This window comes from Passer montanus, unplaced genomic scaffold, assembly GCF_014805655.1.
Source record: "Passer montanus isolate IOZ18808 unplaced genomic scaffold, ASM1480565v1 scaffold9, whole genome shotgun sequence".
Classification (NCBI taxonomy): domain Eukaryota; kingdom Metazoa; phylum Chordata; class Aves; order Passeriformes; family Passeridae; genus Passer; species Passer montanus.
In genome coordinates this window covers 16952365-16967482 of record NW_024374367.1, presented here as the reverse complement: position 1 = coordinate 16967482, position 15118 = coordinate 16952365, and the positions used below count along the sequence as shown (strand labels likewise).

The following is a 15118-nucleotide window of genomic DNA, read 5'->3' as shown; positions in this document are numbered from 1 at the left end:
TGTGCTAAATTATATTGTAGTGTGAACAAGCGCCCAGGCCGTGTGGGAAATCTGCAGGATGGTAGCCAAGTGCTGCCTCGTCTCGCTGTGCGCGCAGTCCGCTGGATTCAGATTTTGCTGGGATTAACGCAGCGGGCAGGTGGTGGGAGCGGGGGGGCCGCGTGTGTTGGGTTGCCTTGGGCTACGCAAAGCTGTGAGAGCCTCGGGCCTGGAGCTGACGCTGTCTGCTGTCTCTGTGCTCAGTGGAGGTGTACAACTGCGCGACCGGCAGTGCCGACTGCTCCCAGTGCCTGGGGAGGGAGGACCTGGGCCACCGCTGCCTCTGGAGCGAGAGCAGCTCCAGCTGCAGGCTGCAAACCGAGCCCCCACAGGTCTCTGAAGCCTGCCCACCGCCTGAGATCCGCAAGGTAAGGTCCTCCTGCAGCACCGAGGGTGCTCGTGGGTGAGGCGGGCGTGCTGCCAGGGGCTGGGCACGGGAATGGCTGCCCTGTGCTGCCTGGAGCAGGGGAGATCTGCACATTGTCCCTGGCACAGGATGGGGTCAGCACCAGCGCTGAGTTATTCACTGGCTGTCTGTGCTGTCAAGTCACCTGGTGCCAAGGACATCTTGCTAGTGACAGGATCCAGGCTTCGTCATGTTAGAGGGGAAAGCAACAGCAGCACAATCATGGCCAGTCCTGTCCTCTCACAGCTCTGGGATGTTGTCATGACCAGTACCCTGTCCCCTCACAGCACTGGGGTCAGCAGCTGTCAGGTGAAACCAGTGGTGTAGGAGTGGGTTCAAAACTGGTCTGAGGAAGAAAGCATGTTTCTTCCCAGATGTGTTTGCAGCTGAAGTGATCCTTGACTAAACCCAGTAGAGAAGTGTGATGGTTTCTCCTCTGCCAAGCCAGAGCAAGGAGACTCTGGTGTTGGGTGCATGGGGCAAGCAGGAGTGTGAGGAGTGATCTGTCTGCTTCACAGGGCTCAGGTGGTGCTTGGGCACCGGCAGTGGCTCAGGGATGAAGGCCAGAAGCTCCTGGTTCTCCCCTGACCTGGTCGAGGGGGAGGTGTCCCTGCCCATGGCATGAATCATAGATGATCTTTGAGGTCTCTTCCAACCCAAGCCATCCTGGGATCCTGCGCTGCTCTGACCTTGTGCCCTGCCCTTGGTGTGCAGATCGAGCCGCTGCGTGGGCCCCTGGAGGGGGGCACGCTGCTGACCATCCGCGGGAGGAACCTGGGCCGGCGCTTCAGCGACGTCGCGGGCGCCGTGCGGGTGGGCGGCGTGCGCTGCGCCCCGCTGCCACACAGATACGTCGTCTCTGAGACGTGAGCTGGGGAGCTGGGAGGAGGGACCGCCACCCCCGCATGTCCCCGGCTCACGCCTGTCCCTCCTGTCCCTGCGGCCAGGCAGAGGCCGGCTGCCATTCTCCTCATCCATCCGCAGAGTCGTGTGCCAGACCGGAGAGGCTGCGGAGGCGTTTTCGGACGTGGTCACGGTCAACGTGAGCCGGGAAGGGAGGTCCAGGGAACGGTACTCCTACGTGGTGAGTCTCCTGAGTGTTCCTGTGCTGATCCCGTGCCCCTTAAAGTGGGTGTGCAGCTCCCCACGCCTCACAGTGTGTGCAGCACACCACCTCACCTGTGGTTACCTGTGTGGGGTGTGGCAGGACCACAGCAGGATGCTGGCAGCACAGCCATGCTCCCAGACTCAGCTCCTGCAGGGGTCTGTCTCATTCCAGCTCTATTGACAATTCTCCTGCTATAAAAAGGAACTCAGTTTGCTTCTTCCTCTTTTGCTGAAGTGTTGTTACAACCTGTGAGATTTTTTGAGACTTGCGAAGTCTCTTAGTGCTGTGTAAGTTACATTCCATAAACTCACATTGTTTAGAACTGGTATTTTTGCTGCAGAGATTGTATTAGTTTTTGCATGAAATAATGTGTAGGGATTAGACTGAAGCTAACCCCATGTCATTGTGCAATGAAAAGCCCTTTATAACTTTGTGCTGTGCTGTTTCACAAAGATAGCTTTCATCTCTGTAAACCTGGAGAGAAATCCATGTATTTTTTCTCTTCCCTACATGAACCTTCTTCTTGGACAGCATTCATAGACAGCCATGCTGGGTGGGTGCTGAGGACAGTTTGGAGCCTTTGTGCCTCCACTGTGGCTTCAGCTGGGGCAGGGCAGTCTGTGCTGCAAGTTGCTGGCCTGGAGGAGACTTGGAGCCCCAGAAAACACTTTGATTCCTGGTGGCCATTGTGAGGAATTTGGGGCAGATCATGGAGTGTGATTCTCCCACCCTGAAGCTGAGGACAGATTGGGTGTTAGTTCAGGCAGCTGACAGCATGCAGCCAGCACAGGCATGGCACACCCCAGCACCCAGCATGGGGAGAGGCTGCTGAGGTGAAGGCACAGCCAGGCCAGGCTCAGCAGGAGCTCCCAGATCCCATTTCCACAGTTTCCAGGTGTCCAGATTCACATCCCAGCAGCCCTCCTTGTCTGGGGATTCTCAGGATGTGTGTGCTGAGCTGGCACATCCCCCAGTGCTGGCTGAGAGGGGGGAGAGGGCCTGGGGAGTGGAGCAGGGCTGGGCAGCTCCTGCACCAGCTCTTAACAGGCGAGGAAAAGCCTCTCAGGAAACACCTGTGGCAGCACCAATGCTGAACAAAGCCAGGCCCTGACCTCAGCCTGGGTCCATGGCAGCCCTGTTCCAGCAGCTCCTGGGCAAGCTCAGGGAGCAGGCTCCTTCCTGGAGTGGGAGAGGAGCCGTTCCTGCTTGGGTGGCACAGTAGAAAACTGCTGTCCCTCTGTCTGTCTGTGTTTGTCTTTGCAAATCTTGGAGCAGATATGAGGGAGTGTCCTGCCTGGTGCACATGCTGGGGAGGGACGCTGCATGATGGAGATGTGTCACACTGAAAGTAGCTTTCACACCATTTGCAGACCAAGCAACACTCTTGTTTTCTTGGTTCTCCTCTCCCATCTGATGGCATGCAAACAGAGTAGCCTACACCATGCAAGGCTGGTCTTGGTGACACCTGAGCTTGGGCACTGGTACAGTTTGCCTGGAAAAGTTTAAAACCTTTCAGAACTGCCCTTCCAAAGATATTGTTTGTGTGCTACATCTTTCAAAGTCCCCATTATACATGCCTAGAAGAGACAGAATTCAGCTGTAATTGTACTGAGGAGGAGGGAGAGGCTTCTTCAGGACGTTATAGCAGGCTATGGATGAGCTGGATTTGCCAAAGCTGCGATGGAGGTGATTGGTGCTGGCAGTGCACCAAGAGCAGCAGCCCCTGGCTCTGGCTGAGGGGAAGGGCTTTGGGGAACAGGAATAATCCTCTCTGCTGATGCTGTAGCTGTATTATGAATATGTGGGTTAAGGGCCAAGGCCAGGAGACAGCTGCCTGCAGACTCCAGAGAAATAGAGATTAGCAAAAGGGATCTGGTGGAAATGGGTGATGGTCAGAGCCGGCAGAGGAAAGGGCAGGAGAGGAGCGAAGCCATCTGAGTGTAGGACAAGGGCAAGGGTAGGTGTTAGTGCACGGGTTTGTGTGGCAGAGGTGCAGGCAAGGCATTAACAGCAGGCTCAGCCTGCACTCCACTGCCCGCCTGCGAGGGTGGAGGGTCTGCTCTGCACGAGCAAGGGATGGGCTGGGGGTGAACAGGCCAGCCCCCGGGGTCTGTCTGAGAGGGAGTCACCAGTGCCCTGTGGAAGGGTCTCAGGATCATGATTTGCTCTGCCCTGGCTGTCCTGCTCAAATGGAGCAGGGATGTTGCCAGCAGCCTCTCCTGGGGTGCCTGTGAGCAGACAAGAGGGCTCAGTGCCACGTGAGTTATCAAAGCCTCCAGCTCATCAATCTCAGGAAGATTTCCAGGGGCTGCAAACACAGATAACATACACGCTAATTTATGCTGCAAATGGCAAGAGGCAAAGTAACTTCCCCCTCAGTTCCTGTTGCCTCAAGAGATGCAGATTTGAAGCTTCCTTAGCAAGGGTCTGATATTCAATTATCTAAACCCAGGTGGCCATTTTACTGATCTCAAGGCCATCCTCCAGTGGGGCTTTAACATTATCCTTGCATTTAGGAGGACATGGATCTGGAAGGGCTGAGATGGTGAGAGAGGGAATGAGTGAACAGTTTCCTTTTATTGATGGACCTTGTGCTGTCACTGGCTCTGGACCTCCTGCTGGAAATCTGAAGGAAATGATGGGATCCTGGGCTCCCGTTTGGCCCCATGTTTCATTTACAGCCAGTATTTAGGGACCACTGAGAGTCACAGAGGTTTTATATGATCTTACTCCTTAGTGTTTGTATCACTTCTCATTTTCTGAAACCTTGCCAGCAAAAGCTTTTGCTGTGCTGCTGTTTGAGCCTCACAGTGCTGGATACTTATTCAAAGCTCTGAATCAATTCCCATGTACAGTGTGGAATATCCAGCTGCACATTTACTGGGCTAGAAAACAGATTTCGCCTCTGTTTTTAGCTTCCCGTGGTGCAGTCCATAGCTCCTGTGAATGGCCCGAAGGCAGGAGGAACAAGAGTGACCATCAGAGGCAGCAGGCTGGATGTCGGCTCGGAGCTCCGTGTCCTCATCAACTCCTCCAAGCAGTGCACGGACCTCAGGTGGGAGCAGGGCTGGGGGCTGGCACTGGAGTAGCGATGGGTGCCAAAGCATTAGGAGGGTTGGTATTGTCCCCCAAGAAGCCAGGCAGAGCGAGGGTTTAGATGGGAGCACCACTGCATGCTGGCATCCCCTGGCTGCCTGTCCCCGCTGTGTGCACGGGGAATGGTGCTGCGAGCTGAGAACTGACATTGGCAGGCTGGGGAACAGCTAGCTGGCATGTGACTGGCAGCTCCCTGTCGCCCGGCTGGCAGCTGCCTGTCGGGGTGCTGGGCAGCCCCCAGGCTGGGCTGCTGCAGCTCTGCCCTCCTGTCCTCGCGCAGCCGCAGCGACAGCACCATCACCTGCACCATGCCCGCCGTGGAGCTCACCACGGCTGTGCCAGTCTGCGTGCAGTTCGAGAACAAGTCTTGTGCCAGCCACAACATCACCTTCAAGTATGAGAAGAACCCGGTTATATCAGACATCAACCCCAAAAAGAGCCAGATCAGGTGAGACCCCGCCCTGGCTGGGGCAGCTCCAGGTGGGAGAGGGTGGGGAGGGTCCTGCCGGGAGAAAGGGGCTTCTCAGCCCTGGGCTGGATGGGTATAGAGGGTGCCTTAGCTTGCTCTTGGGGCGCTCCAGGGTAACCCCAGCACGGGAGTAGAAGAGGTCTCACATACCAGGACTGTCCATAGCTTGTTTTGATGCATTTACAAGTGGAAAAATGTCAGCCTTGGTAACTATACTGTGCACACCTGGTGAGTGCTTTGGGGAGGCCCAGGTGGGGGCTCTATGACACCCTGAGGATTTTTCTTGGCAGTAAAACTGCTGGAGGATAAGATGAGTTTTGTAATTTTGGATTTCAACCTTCCCTGAGGTCACAGTATTTAATTTTTAAAGTGTGTTGCTTTTAGTTTCACATCTCTGTGGAGTTCTCAGACTTCTGTTCCTTAGGATACCGTGGTGAAATACCACCCTGCTCACCTGTGGAGCCTGAAAAACCCAGGGCTGATAGGAAATCTGGGAGGGCAGTGGCTGTGCCACAGGACATGGCTGAAAGCAGCACGCTCAGGGGCGAGCAGGAGCAGGCTCTGGTGGTCTGACCCTCTTGGAACAAAGCTGCCTCTCTGTTCCCAAGCACAATGCCAAGGCTGCAGGCTGTGGGAATGTTAGGGGAAAGGCAGAGCCATGACTCAGCCAGGCTTCCAACTGCTGAGTGGCGAGAGCAGTGTCTAAAAAGAGACAAGGGAAGAATGTCCTGCCTGTAGTCACAAAGGAAACCACTGGGGTATCTCTCAGTCACCTTGGTCTGCCTCCTTGCTACTTAGAGCCATTCACAAATTTCAGAGAGCAGGGATGGTAACTGCAGGCTCTCTCCAGCCTCTGGCGTGGCTCGTGCAGTCTGGCTGCTTCAGCACATTGCTGGGCTATTGACCGTGAGGTGCCAATAACTTCTGTAAAAATTTACCTGGATCTGATTTCTCTTACCATATTGATAAAATAATGCATATAACCAAAATCCAAACCAATGCAAAATTGTACATTAGTCTGCCTAGTGAGAAACTTGGATCACAACTTCCTAGTGATATCCCAGGCTTCAGAGAACCCTGGGGCCTTGTGCCCAAAGCTACTCTGCCTGGAGTGCTCTTCAGATAACAGGACGTGTGAGTCTGCCTGTTCCCTGGCAAATACTCCAGACAAGTCAGATGTGATACAGGGAAGGTGGATCTAGGGTGCAGATGGGTGGTGATGCTTCTCCAGCCATTGCTCTGCCTTGTGCACATTGGGCTGCTCATTATTCTTGTTACTTGACTGTGGTGTTGCATTCCCCCCAAGCAGATTCAAAACACAGCAATTCTCACATTTTGATCTAAATCATAACTTTGTGGGAGATGCAGGATGAGGGAGACTCCAAGTCTCACAGTTCTCTGTGGGTTGCTGCAGGGCAGGGGCAGGGGCAGGGGCAAGGGCAGGGGATGTGTCCTGGCCATCACTTTACAGGTCACTTACATGGCCTGGGAGATGCAGGATGAGGGAGCCTCCAAGTCTCACAGTTCTGTGTGGGTTGCTGCAGGGCAGGGAGCAGGGGCAGGGGATGTGTCCTGGCCATCACTTTACAGGTCACTTACATGGCCAGTGGCCAGCATGCCTGCTGCATACCCTGGCATGCAGAGGCTGCTCTTCTGGACAGTGGGAGTAAGGGAGACAGCTCACTGGTGCTGGAAGAGGCTCCCCGCTTTCCACCAGAGCATCTACTCCTCCTTCCTTCCTTCCTTTCTTCCATGATATTGTGGTAGCTGTGTAGGTAGCTCCCTAATTCCCCTCTAAGTAGGAAGAAGACTTTGGCTGTCGGGCCACATTTTCTGCTCAGGGAGCTTGGAAACATCTCTGAGAAAATGGCAGGAGGAAGATGCAGCCCTTGCATCGCACTGCTGCACTGTCCTCTGCAGTCACCCTCTCTTTCCTCCCTTCTCAAAGCGGGGGCAGGATCATCACGCTGGAAGGACGAGGCTTTGGGCTGGTGCAGAACGTGTCCATGGCTGTCCGTGGCATCGGCAGAGAGCACACGGTGGGTGTGTGGGCCAGGGATGGCCGGTGGTGCAGCAGGGTGGGAGCGCTCGTGGTGCGGGGCTGTGACGAGCTCACCCTCCTGCTTTCAGCGCTGCACGGTGCACACTGACACGGCCATCACCTGCCCCTCTCCTGCTGCCTCCAACGTCACTGTGGGGAGCAAGCCAGCCCCTGTGGATTTCTACCTCAACGGGCGCCTCTACACGGACGAGCGCTCGGCCCCGGAGGAGGACGTGTACCCCGAGGAGGCCCTGCACATCAGCAAATTCAGCCTGGGCTACTACGCTGACCCCCAGTTCTCCACAGCCAAGAAGGAGAAGTGGATCAAGCACCATCCTGGAGAGCCCTTAACTCTGGTCATACACGTAAGCGGTTGTTTCAGCTCTGCTTTCCCTGCGTGCTGCCAGCTCCACCCTGGGCAGCTCCTCAGTCCTAGGTGCCAGCACAGGGACTGGCCACAGACATGGGACAGAGAAGGGGGTGGATGGGAACTGGAGAGGCAGGAGCAGGAGATTTTGGCTCAGCCTGCAGCTTCTGCATCCCTCCACCTCAGGAAATGCAGCCTGGTCTGGGGATGCATTCTGAGGCATGATGCCAGAGAGCTGCCTGGGGAGGGTGCTGCAAAATGAAATACTGGACATGTGGAAAAGAGCTACAATGCCCTGGCCTGACACCAGGCAGGTGCTGCAGAAGGGCCTGACAATAGGTGTTTATTCCTGCAGAAACAGGTCATTCATTCTTCTCTTTTGGCTACTGGATTCGGCTCAGCTCACAAGGAAGTTGGGGTGCAGAAGCTGATTGGCCTGGACAATGAGCAATAGTAATTCAAAGGCCATTGTTTGCTGCAGGATATCCTAATGGTTTGCAACGTGCTCCAGAAATGTGCTCCCCCTTTCTCAGGCTTTGCAGGCGCATCCCCTGGCTGTCCCCTCCGCTGTACATCCTTCCCCCCTCCCAGATGGGTGCTTACATCCTTATCTTCCATGCACAGCAGGCCCGATCAAAAGCAGATTTTTCCAGGTTCCATGAGGGGCTTGTTCATCCTATGCCCCATGCTGAGTGAAGAATGGGAAACAGGAAAATGGGGAATGGCCTGGGTTTGGCTTTCCTGTGGAGTGCTGGAAAAATGTCCTTGGTGAGGGAGAGTCTTCCCAGGTCTGCAAAACAGCAGGGAATGTGGAAAGTAAAGCAGGAAGATCGATTGCAATTCTAACTGCTATGCTGCAGCCTGACATCCTGATTTCTTTTCTGCCTTTAGAAAGAGCCTGACAGCCTGGGCCTGGAGAGCAATGAATACCAGGTGAAAATCGGCCTGATCTCGTGCGAGATCCAGATCGTTTCAGACAGAGTCATCCACTGCTCCATCAACGAGTCGCTGAGCTCCGCGGAGAGGCAGCTGCCGGTGACGGTGAGCGTGGGTGGGCACAGGGGTCCCTGCCCGCTCCAGCTCAGCCACTGCAGGGCTGCTCGGGCCAGAGTGGCCAAAGCACACTGGACACTGGTCTGGGGGCTGCAGGGCCGGCCGAGGGCTGCCCCGGGCTGTGTCAGGGCTGCTCCAGGCACTGCCCGCTGTGCCCGGGGAGGCTGGTCAGCTCTGACGGGACACTGCGGTCTCAGGTGTGTGAGGTTTTGTCACCTGCACTGATTTCCTGCTCCTCACGGGGTGTGTTTGGGGGTTTCCTTACAGCTTTAAGCCGTCGGCTGTGTCCCCACCAGCAGAAGGGCCATGAGAGCCCAGCCTCCACGAGCTGGGTCCCTGCTGGGTCTCTGCAGTGACCAGGGCTTCCAAAGGCTGCTGCTGTCTCGCTGCAGAGCTCAGGGCTCTGGGCTGCTCTTTCTCTTTGTGTCTGCAAACGCTCCACACTTTGCCACTGTCCTGTTTTCCAGAGGGCTGGACTGAGCTGCTGTGCTTGCCTCAGTTTCCCTCATGTCACGCAGCCCGTGGCCATGCAGAGAGGTGACCATGGCTCTCTGTGTCTGCAGAGGAAATGCCTCCACCTCCATGGGAGACCCTCTCCCAGTCCGTGTGTTGGCAGGGGATGGATGGGAGCCTGAGGATGGGCAGGGAGGGCCAGGAGAGCTGGAGGGAATGCAGAGCTCTGGAGCTGGGCTGCTCAGGAAAAAGGCACAATGCACTACCAATTCTCTGGCAGGATTGTCCAGTTTACTGCAAACAATCTGAGGTGTATGAAATTCTGTTGCAAACTGGAAACATGGAAATGCAGAAGTAACAGGATTCTCCCTGCAGTGACCGGGTGGGCCAGAGCAGCACTCAGGCTTCCAAAGGCTGCTGCTGTCTCGCTGCAGAGCTCAGGGCTCTGGGCTGCTCTTTCTCTTTGTGTCTGCAAACGCTCCACTGTCCTGTTTTCCAGAGGGCTGGACTGAGCTGCTGTGCTTGCCTCAGCTTCCCTCATGTCACACAGCCCGTGGCCATGCAGAGAGGTGACCATGGCTCTCTGTGTCTGCAGAGGAAATGCCTCCACCTCCATGGGAGACCCTCTCCCAGTCCGTGTGTTGGCAGGGGATGGATGGGAGCCTGAGGATGGGCAGGGAGGGCCAGGAGAGCTGGAGGGAATGCAGAGCTCTGGAGCTGGGCTGCTCAGGAAAAAGGCACAATGCACTACCAATTCTCTGGCAGGATTGTCCAGTTTACTGCAAACAATCTGAGGTGTATGAAATTCTGTTGCAAACTGGAAACATGGAAATGCAGAAGTAACAGGATTTCTTGAGTCATCTTGACAGGAATTTTAAACAGGGTAATTTTTAATTTTTTTTTTTTTGTAAGAATTGAGAAACAGGGGAATTCCTTTGTGGAAGAAAAGGAATTTTTGAGTTTGCCAGTCTTGGTGTGACATTAACCAGCCATGGCAAGTCCCCAGGAAGCAGGGCAGTGACACCCAGCCCTAAATATCACAAGGGTGTTCAGAGTGCACTAGCAATGAAAGTGCAGCTAACTAATCTGCTTCTATTCATAACTGTGCACCCTTACTAAACCTACAGGCACAGCTGGGCCCTTGCCTGCCAGCCTTTCCACGAGAGGCTGCTGCTTTGTCACACGTGAGAAATGGCTTTGGCGGCACAGGGACCTTGCCTGGGTCACACCCAGTGCTGTTTGTGTAGAGCTGTCCAGCTACACAGGAGGGACTTGTCAAGACATCAGGCCCATCTTTGTTTATGACCAAACAGTTTAAACATTTTTTAAACAGCAGCTGAGGTATTTTTTTCTCTGAAAAATGCAAAAGGCTGAGCTGGTGAGGGAAAAAAGACTGAAAACACATTGAGGAGCTGCCTCATTGCAGCCATGCCCTCAGCAGTGCTCCTAGAGCTAGGGCTGGATTTCCCTCAGGATGGAGCTGTGTGTCTGGTGGTGGAGGTGGTGGGACAATCCTGCTTGTGGGATGGCTTTGGTCCAGTGGCTGAGAGCTGCTGGCATTTCACCCCAGTGGGCACCTTTCCCAGAGGTGCTCCATGACACAGGAAATCAAGATTAATTTTGATTAATCAAATGATTAATCAAAATCATAAGATTATTTGAGCTCTTCCCTACGTAATTTCAAGGTCTTTCTCAAGTTTCTTTCACTTCTCGTTCCTTGGGAGAAGTGAAACTCACATTTCCAGAAGCGAAAGCCTTGTGTGGTCATGAGTTTTCCTTATCAGATGATGCTGTGGAATCCTTTCATCCCAAGGGCCCAAAGAGCTGTTTGTAAATGGCACCCAGTAACTTGCCAGCCTGTGATGTGTCTGGGCTCTTCCCTCTGGAGATCAGGAGACCCAGGGACTGAGCTCTAGTGGTTTGTGCTTGTTGTCACAAGAAGTATGGGCTGGGAGCAGAGCCAGCACCTTCTGACACCCCTTTCACTGCTTTAGCCACAAGATCATTACTCGTCTATGGTCTCATTTATTTTTATTCCCTTAGTTTATTTGTATTTCAAGGACTTTAAAGTTTCTTAACCCTACTTCTTCTGGGTGGCAGATGTTCTGATTTTGGAGGAGAAAGGCGAGTGCAGCGGGGCTCCAAAGGCTGTTTGGAGCCATGAGGAAGCTGATGATTAATGGAAGTGATTTTCTAGTAAGAGCAGCACAGGCAGCCTTGTAGGGTGCCACGGGCTCTCTGGGAAAGGGCTGTCTCTTGTGGGGCAGGTGCAGTGGGGCCATGGGCCTGCAGTTCTGCCACCAAAGCCTCTGCTGGCTCTGGGATGGGCACCACTGCAGCATCACAGCCTGCTGGGAGTGGCCTTGGCATCCCCAGAGCCCAGGAGGGGAGCTGGGCTCCCTGGAGGCACACAGAGTGCCCGGGGTCCGGCAGTGCAAGGCACAGCCCAGCCTCCCTCCCTGTGAGCCTGGCAGGCTGTGCCAGCTCGCTCAGAGTCCTCAGTGAAGGTCTACTGAGTGCTGCCCTGTGTCCCTCCCTGCTCCCAGCCCTTTGGCAACCTGCTGCTCAGCTCCTGCTTCTCCTGCCCCTTCTCCTTCCTCAGATCCAAGTTGGAAAGTTCAACTACACAATTGCCATGCTGCACCTTGGGGGAGGAGAGACCGCGATCATTGTGTCCATCGTTATCTGCAGCATCCTGCTGGTCCTCTCCGTTGTAGGTAAGGGAAAGAGCGACGTGTTCCCAGGCTGTGGCAAGGTTTTTCTCTCTGCATGTGGAGGTGTGAACTCTGAGTGCTGCAGCTGTGCAGTAGCTGAAGCTAGTCTGGGTGCAGCAGGTATGGCACACAGCTAGTACCAGCACCACAGCTCCCTGCAGCACAGAGCTTTTCCTGGCTGAATCCACAGCTCAGCTCTGTTACTTGAACCTGTGATATTTATAAACTTACCCTTTTCCCCAAATACGTAGTAGTTACTATAATACAAAATAAAGGAGATGTGAGAAACTGGTCACAGGCGTGATTATCCCAGACCATTCTAAAGGTGCTGTTAGTGCAAGATTCCATCATCAGGAACAAGCAGTGACAGATGCCTGGCCAAGTAGGAAGAGCAGAGCCAGCATCCTTAGCTGTAAATCTAAGGATTAGATACACTAAGCAGGCACATTAGTGTATGTACCTGGCTGGAAGCTGTGCTGCACACCTTTGTCCTTGGGCTAGGGTCCCTGCTCATCACATGCCCAGAATGACTGTGCAGCAAGAAACCTGCAAGTTCACAGCAAATGAGGGCTTTAGGGTAAGGATTTAATTTACTTTTAACAAAGGCTATAATGCACCCTATTTACTAGATGCATCACCCATCATTAGAAACATATTTCTGGAGGCATGGAACACTGTCAGATATGAACACTGTAATACAGGTGGTAAACGTCCTCAATTCTGTGTTCATTAATCATCTGGAACACATTAATACACAGTTAAGCTGAACACAGACAGCCCAGACCTAAATTGAAGATGACAGTTACAGCACGATCATTAAATTCCAGCTGGTTCTACTTATTTACAGATAATCGACAACTGCCTGAGCAGATACCAGTCTGGTGGTAGGTGTGAAACCAGCTCTGGGTTTAGCTTTCTGCACTTGTGTCAGAGAGAGCTGCTCTGATCCCAGATGCAGCTGCTCCTAAGCCCAGGTCCATAAGGCTTCTTCCCTTCCTCTTTTCCAGCTCTCTTTGTGTTCTGCACAAAGAGCCGCAGAGCTGAGCGCTACTGGCAGAAAACCCTGCTCCAGATGGAGGAGATGGAGTCACAGATCCGGGAGGAAATCCGCAAAGGTAAGTCACTGTCTGGTGCTGGGAAACCGCGGCTAGGAGCGAGATGTCGGGGTAGCAGGCTTGAAGCAATTCACCTTGTGCTGGGTAGGAGTTTATAGAACTATTTGTAGGAGAATTCCTGTGATCGCCTGTGAGTTTTGACAGGGTTTGGGAATGAGGCTCAGTGTGGCCCTGCCACTGTCCTGCTGCTTGGCTTGGGCAAGCCACTGATCTCCAGTGCCACCAGCCTCTCTGCCCTGGGTTAATGGCCCTTGGCTGTGTTAGAGGATTACTTGAAGGTCATGTTAACCTTCAGTGTGCCTTCCTCTTGGGTGCAACAGACACTGCAGCATGCTCCTCACAGAGCAATGGGAGAAGTATTCCAGGTGTGGGCACCCACCACCCCAGGGTCCATGATCCTGCCACATCAGCTGATGTCCTGTCCTGAGGGCTCTGGGGCTCCTGGGGCAGAGAATGTTCTGTCAAGCTGTGGCGAGGTGTAGTCTGGTGGCTGAACCCCGATGGGGATGTGCTGCTCAGAGCAAATGGCTTCAGCCCCGGTGAGGGCACGGCGGGAGGGGCAGAGCTGAGACCTGCTGTGCTTTCCAGCCAGGCTGGTGAAGGACTGGGCTCTCACCATCTGTGGGTCTCTTGTGTAAGGTTTTGCAGAGCTGCAGACGGACATGACAGACCTGACCAAGGAGCTAAACCGCAGCCAGGGGATCCCCTTCCTGGAGTACAAGCACTTTGTCACCAGGACATTCTTCCCCAAAGTAAGGAGATAGCGTGTGTCATGGACACCTCATTGCTCCCAGATATGTCCCACCCAGTTTAGGGCTCTGCTAAAGGGCTTTTACAGTGTCACAAAACCATTCCACTGTTATGTATTTACTTGTCACATATTTCAGCCTTAATTATCATCAAAAGTGGAGCTGCACCTCCTGGGGTGTCATACAAGATCGGGCTTGCTCACACATGACAGAAGCTGGCGGCAACTGTCCCAGCAGTTGCTCTGGCTTGCCTGTTTGGGGCCATTGCACACCTCCTCTGAAAGAGCTCTCACACAAACAGAGTGCTGGGGTCTCCTCCTCAGGGGCTTCAGTGTCACCCCACTCCATTCAGCAGAGGCTGAAGGGTGAAGTGGCAATCAGGAGAGGGGCTTTTTGTCCCATGCAGGGTGCCCCAAGCATTCCCAGCAGCTCGCCCAGTCCTCAGGAGTTCTTTGGGTGTCTCGTGTCTCCCTTCCTCCCTGTCCAAGGTTGGGTGCATGGTGCTCCCAGTCAGATGTCCCCTGGGCACCCAGTCCCAGTGTGTCTGCCCGGGGTCCCTGCAGAGCTGCAGCAGACGTGCTGGTGCCGTCATTGCTGTCACTGGCTGCTGTGCCTGTGTGCCCTTCACTGCGGCTGTATTTCACCCCCGAGGCAGTTGTGTGTCAGTGCTGAGGACTGAGATGATGATTTATGACTGCGGAGTGTTTCATTAGTAGCTATTACTCAGGTTTTTCAGTTACCCAGTCTCCATATCTCTGCACACTAGAGGCTTTAAGATTCAGGCTGGTATATGAATGCTAGAGATTTAAACATTTTTCCCATCTGTTTTAAAAGTTACATATGTTGAAACACCCAGAACTCCTCTATTTTGATATAGTCTTCTGTAAAGCTTTCTCTTCTGGGAGTTTCTAGCTATCACATTACTCTATTTGCAGTCTCCCTGCCCTCACAGCCTTGCGTCTGAGCAGACGTCTGCCTCCCCCCATCCTTGTGGTGTTTGCTCGTTCAGGAGGCTCTTGCAAAGTGTTTCAAGGCTCCACAAGCCAGCCCCGTGCATGTCTTTGGAATGGGTGGCTTTAGTCCCAGTGGCATGCCTCCCCATCTTATTCCCCTGAGGTGCCCAGCACACAGGTGCCCTCCCCTAACTCTGTGCTTGGTTCCAGTGTTCCTCTCTCTACGAGGAGTGCTACATCCTGCCATCCCAGCAGCTCAGCTCACAGGTGGGCTCCCAGGTCCAGGAAACACATCCACTCCTGGTGGGGGAGTGGAAGGTGAGTAACCCACTAACAGCACACTTTTGGGTGTTGCTAACCATGAACACAGACCAGCACTGGGTCAGCTTTGGCCAGGTGAAGAAGGCAGATCTGTGAATCTGCTCTTGCGTGGGGGAGCATTGGCCTGGGATCCTTCCTGGCTCTGTAACCCTGAGGCTGCAGTAAGGTCTCCCTCTAGAACTTCTGAAAGCTGACCAAACCCAGCCCTGTTCACCTCTCCTTGTACACCCACTA

At 54.0% G+C, this 15118-nt stretch overlaps 1 protein-coding gene across 1 annotated transcript in view; it reads left to right on the top strand.

Moving 5' to 3' along the window:
- Positions 1–15118, top strand: part of PLXND1 (plexin D1) — a 66487-nt gene that overhangs the window by 33895 nt on the left and 17474 nt on the right. The window contains 12 exon segments of the mRNA XM_039695535.1: positions 244–407; positions 1160–1311; positions 1430–1529; positions 4469–4608; positions 4930–5097; positions 7067–7157; positions 7249–7524; positions 8418–8567; positions 11635–11749; positions 12754–12861; positions 13501–13613; positions 14774–14881. Of these exon segments, the coding sequence (XP_039551469.1) occupies positions 244–407; positions 1160–1311; positions 1430–1529; positions 4469–4608; positions 4930–5097; positions 7067–7157; positions 7249–7524; positions 8418–8567; positions 11635–11749; positions 12754–12861; positions 13501–13613; positions 14774–14881 (1685 nt within the window).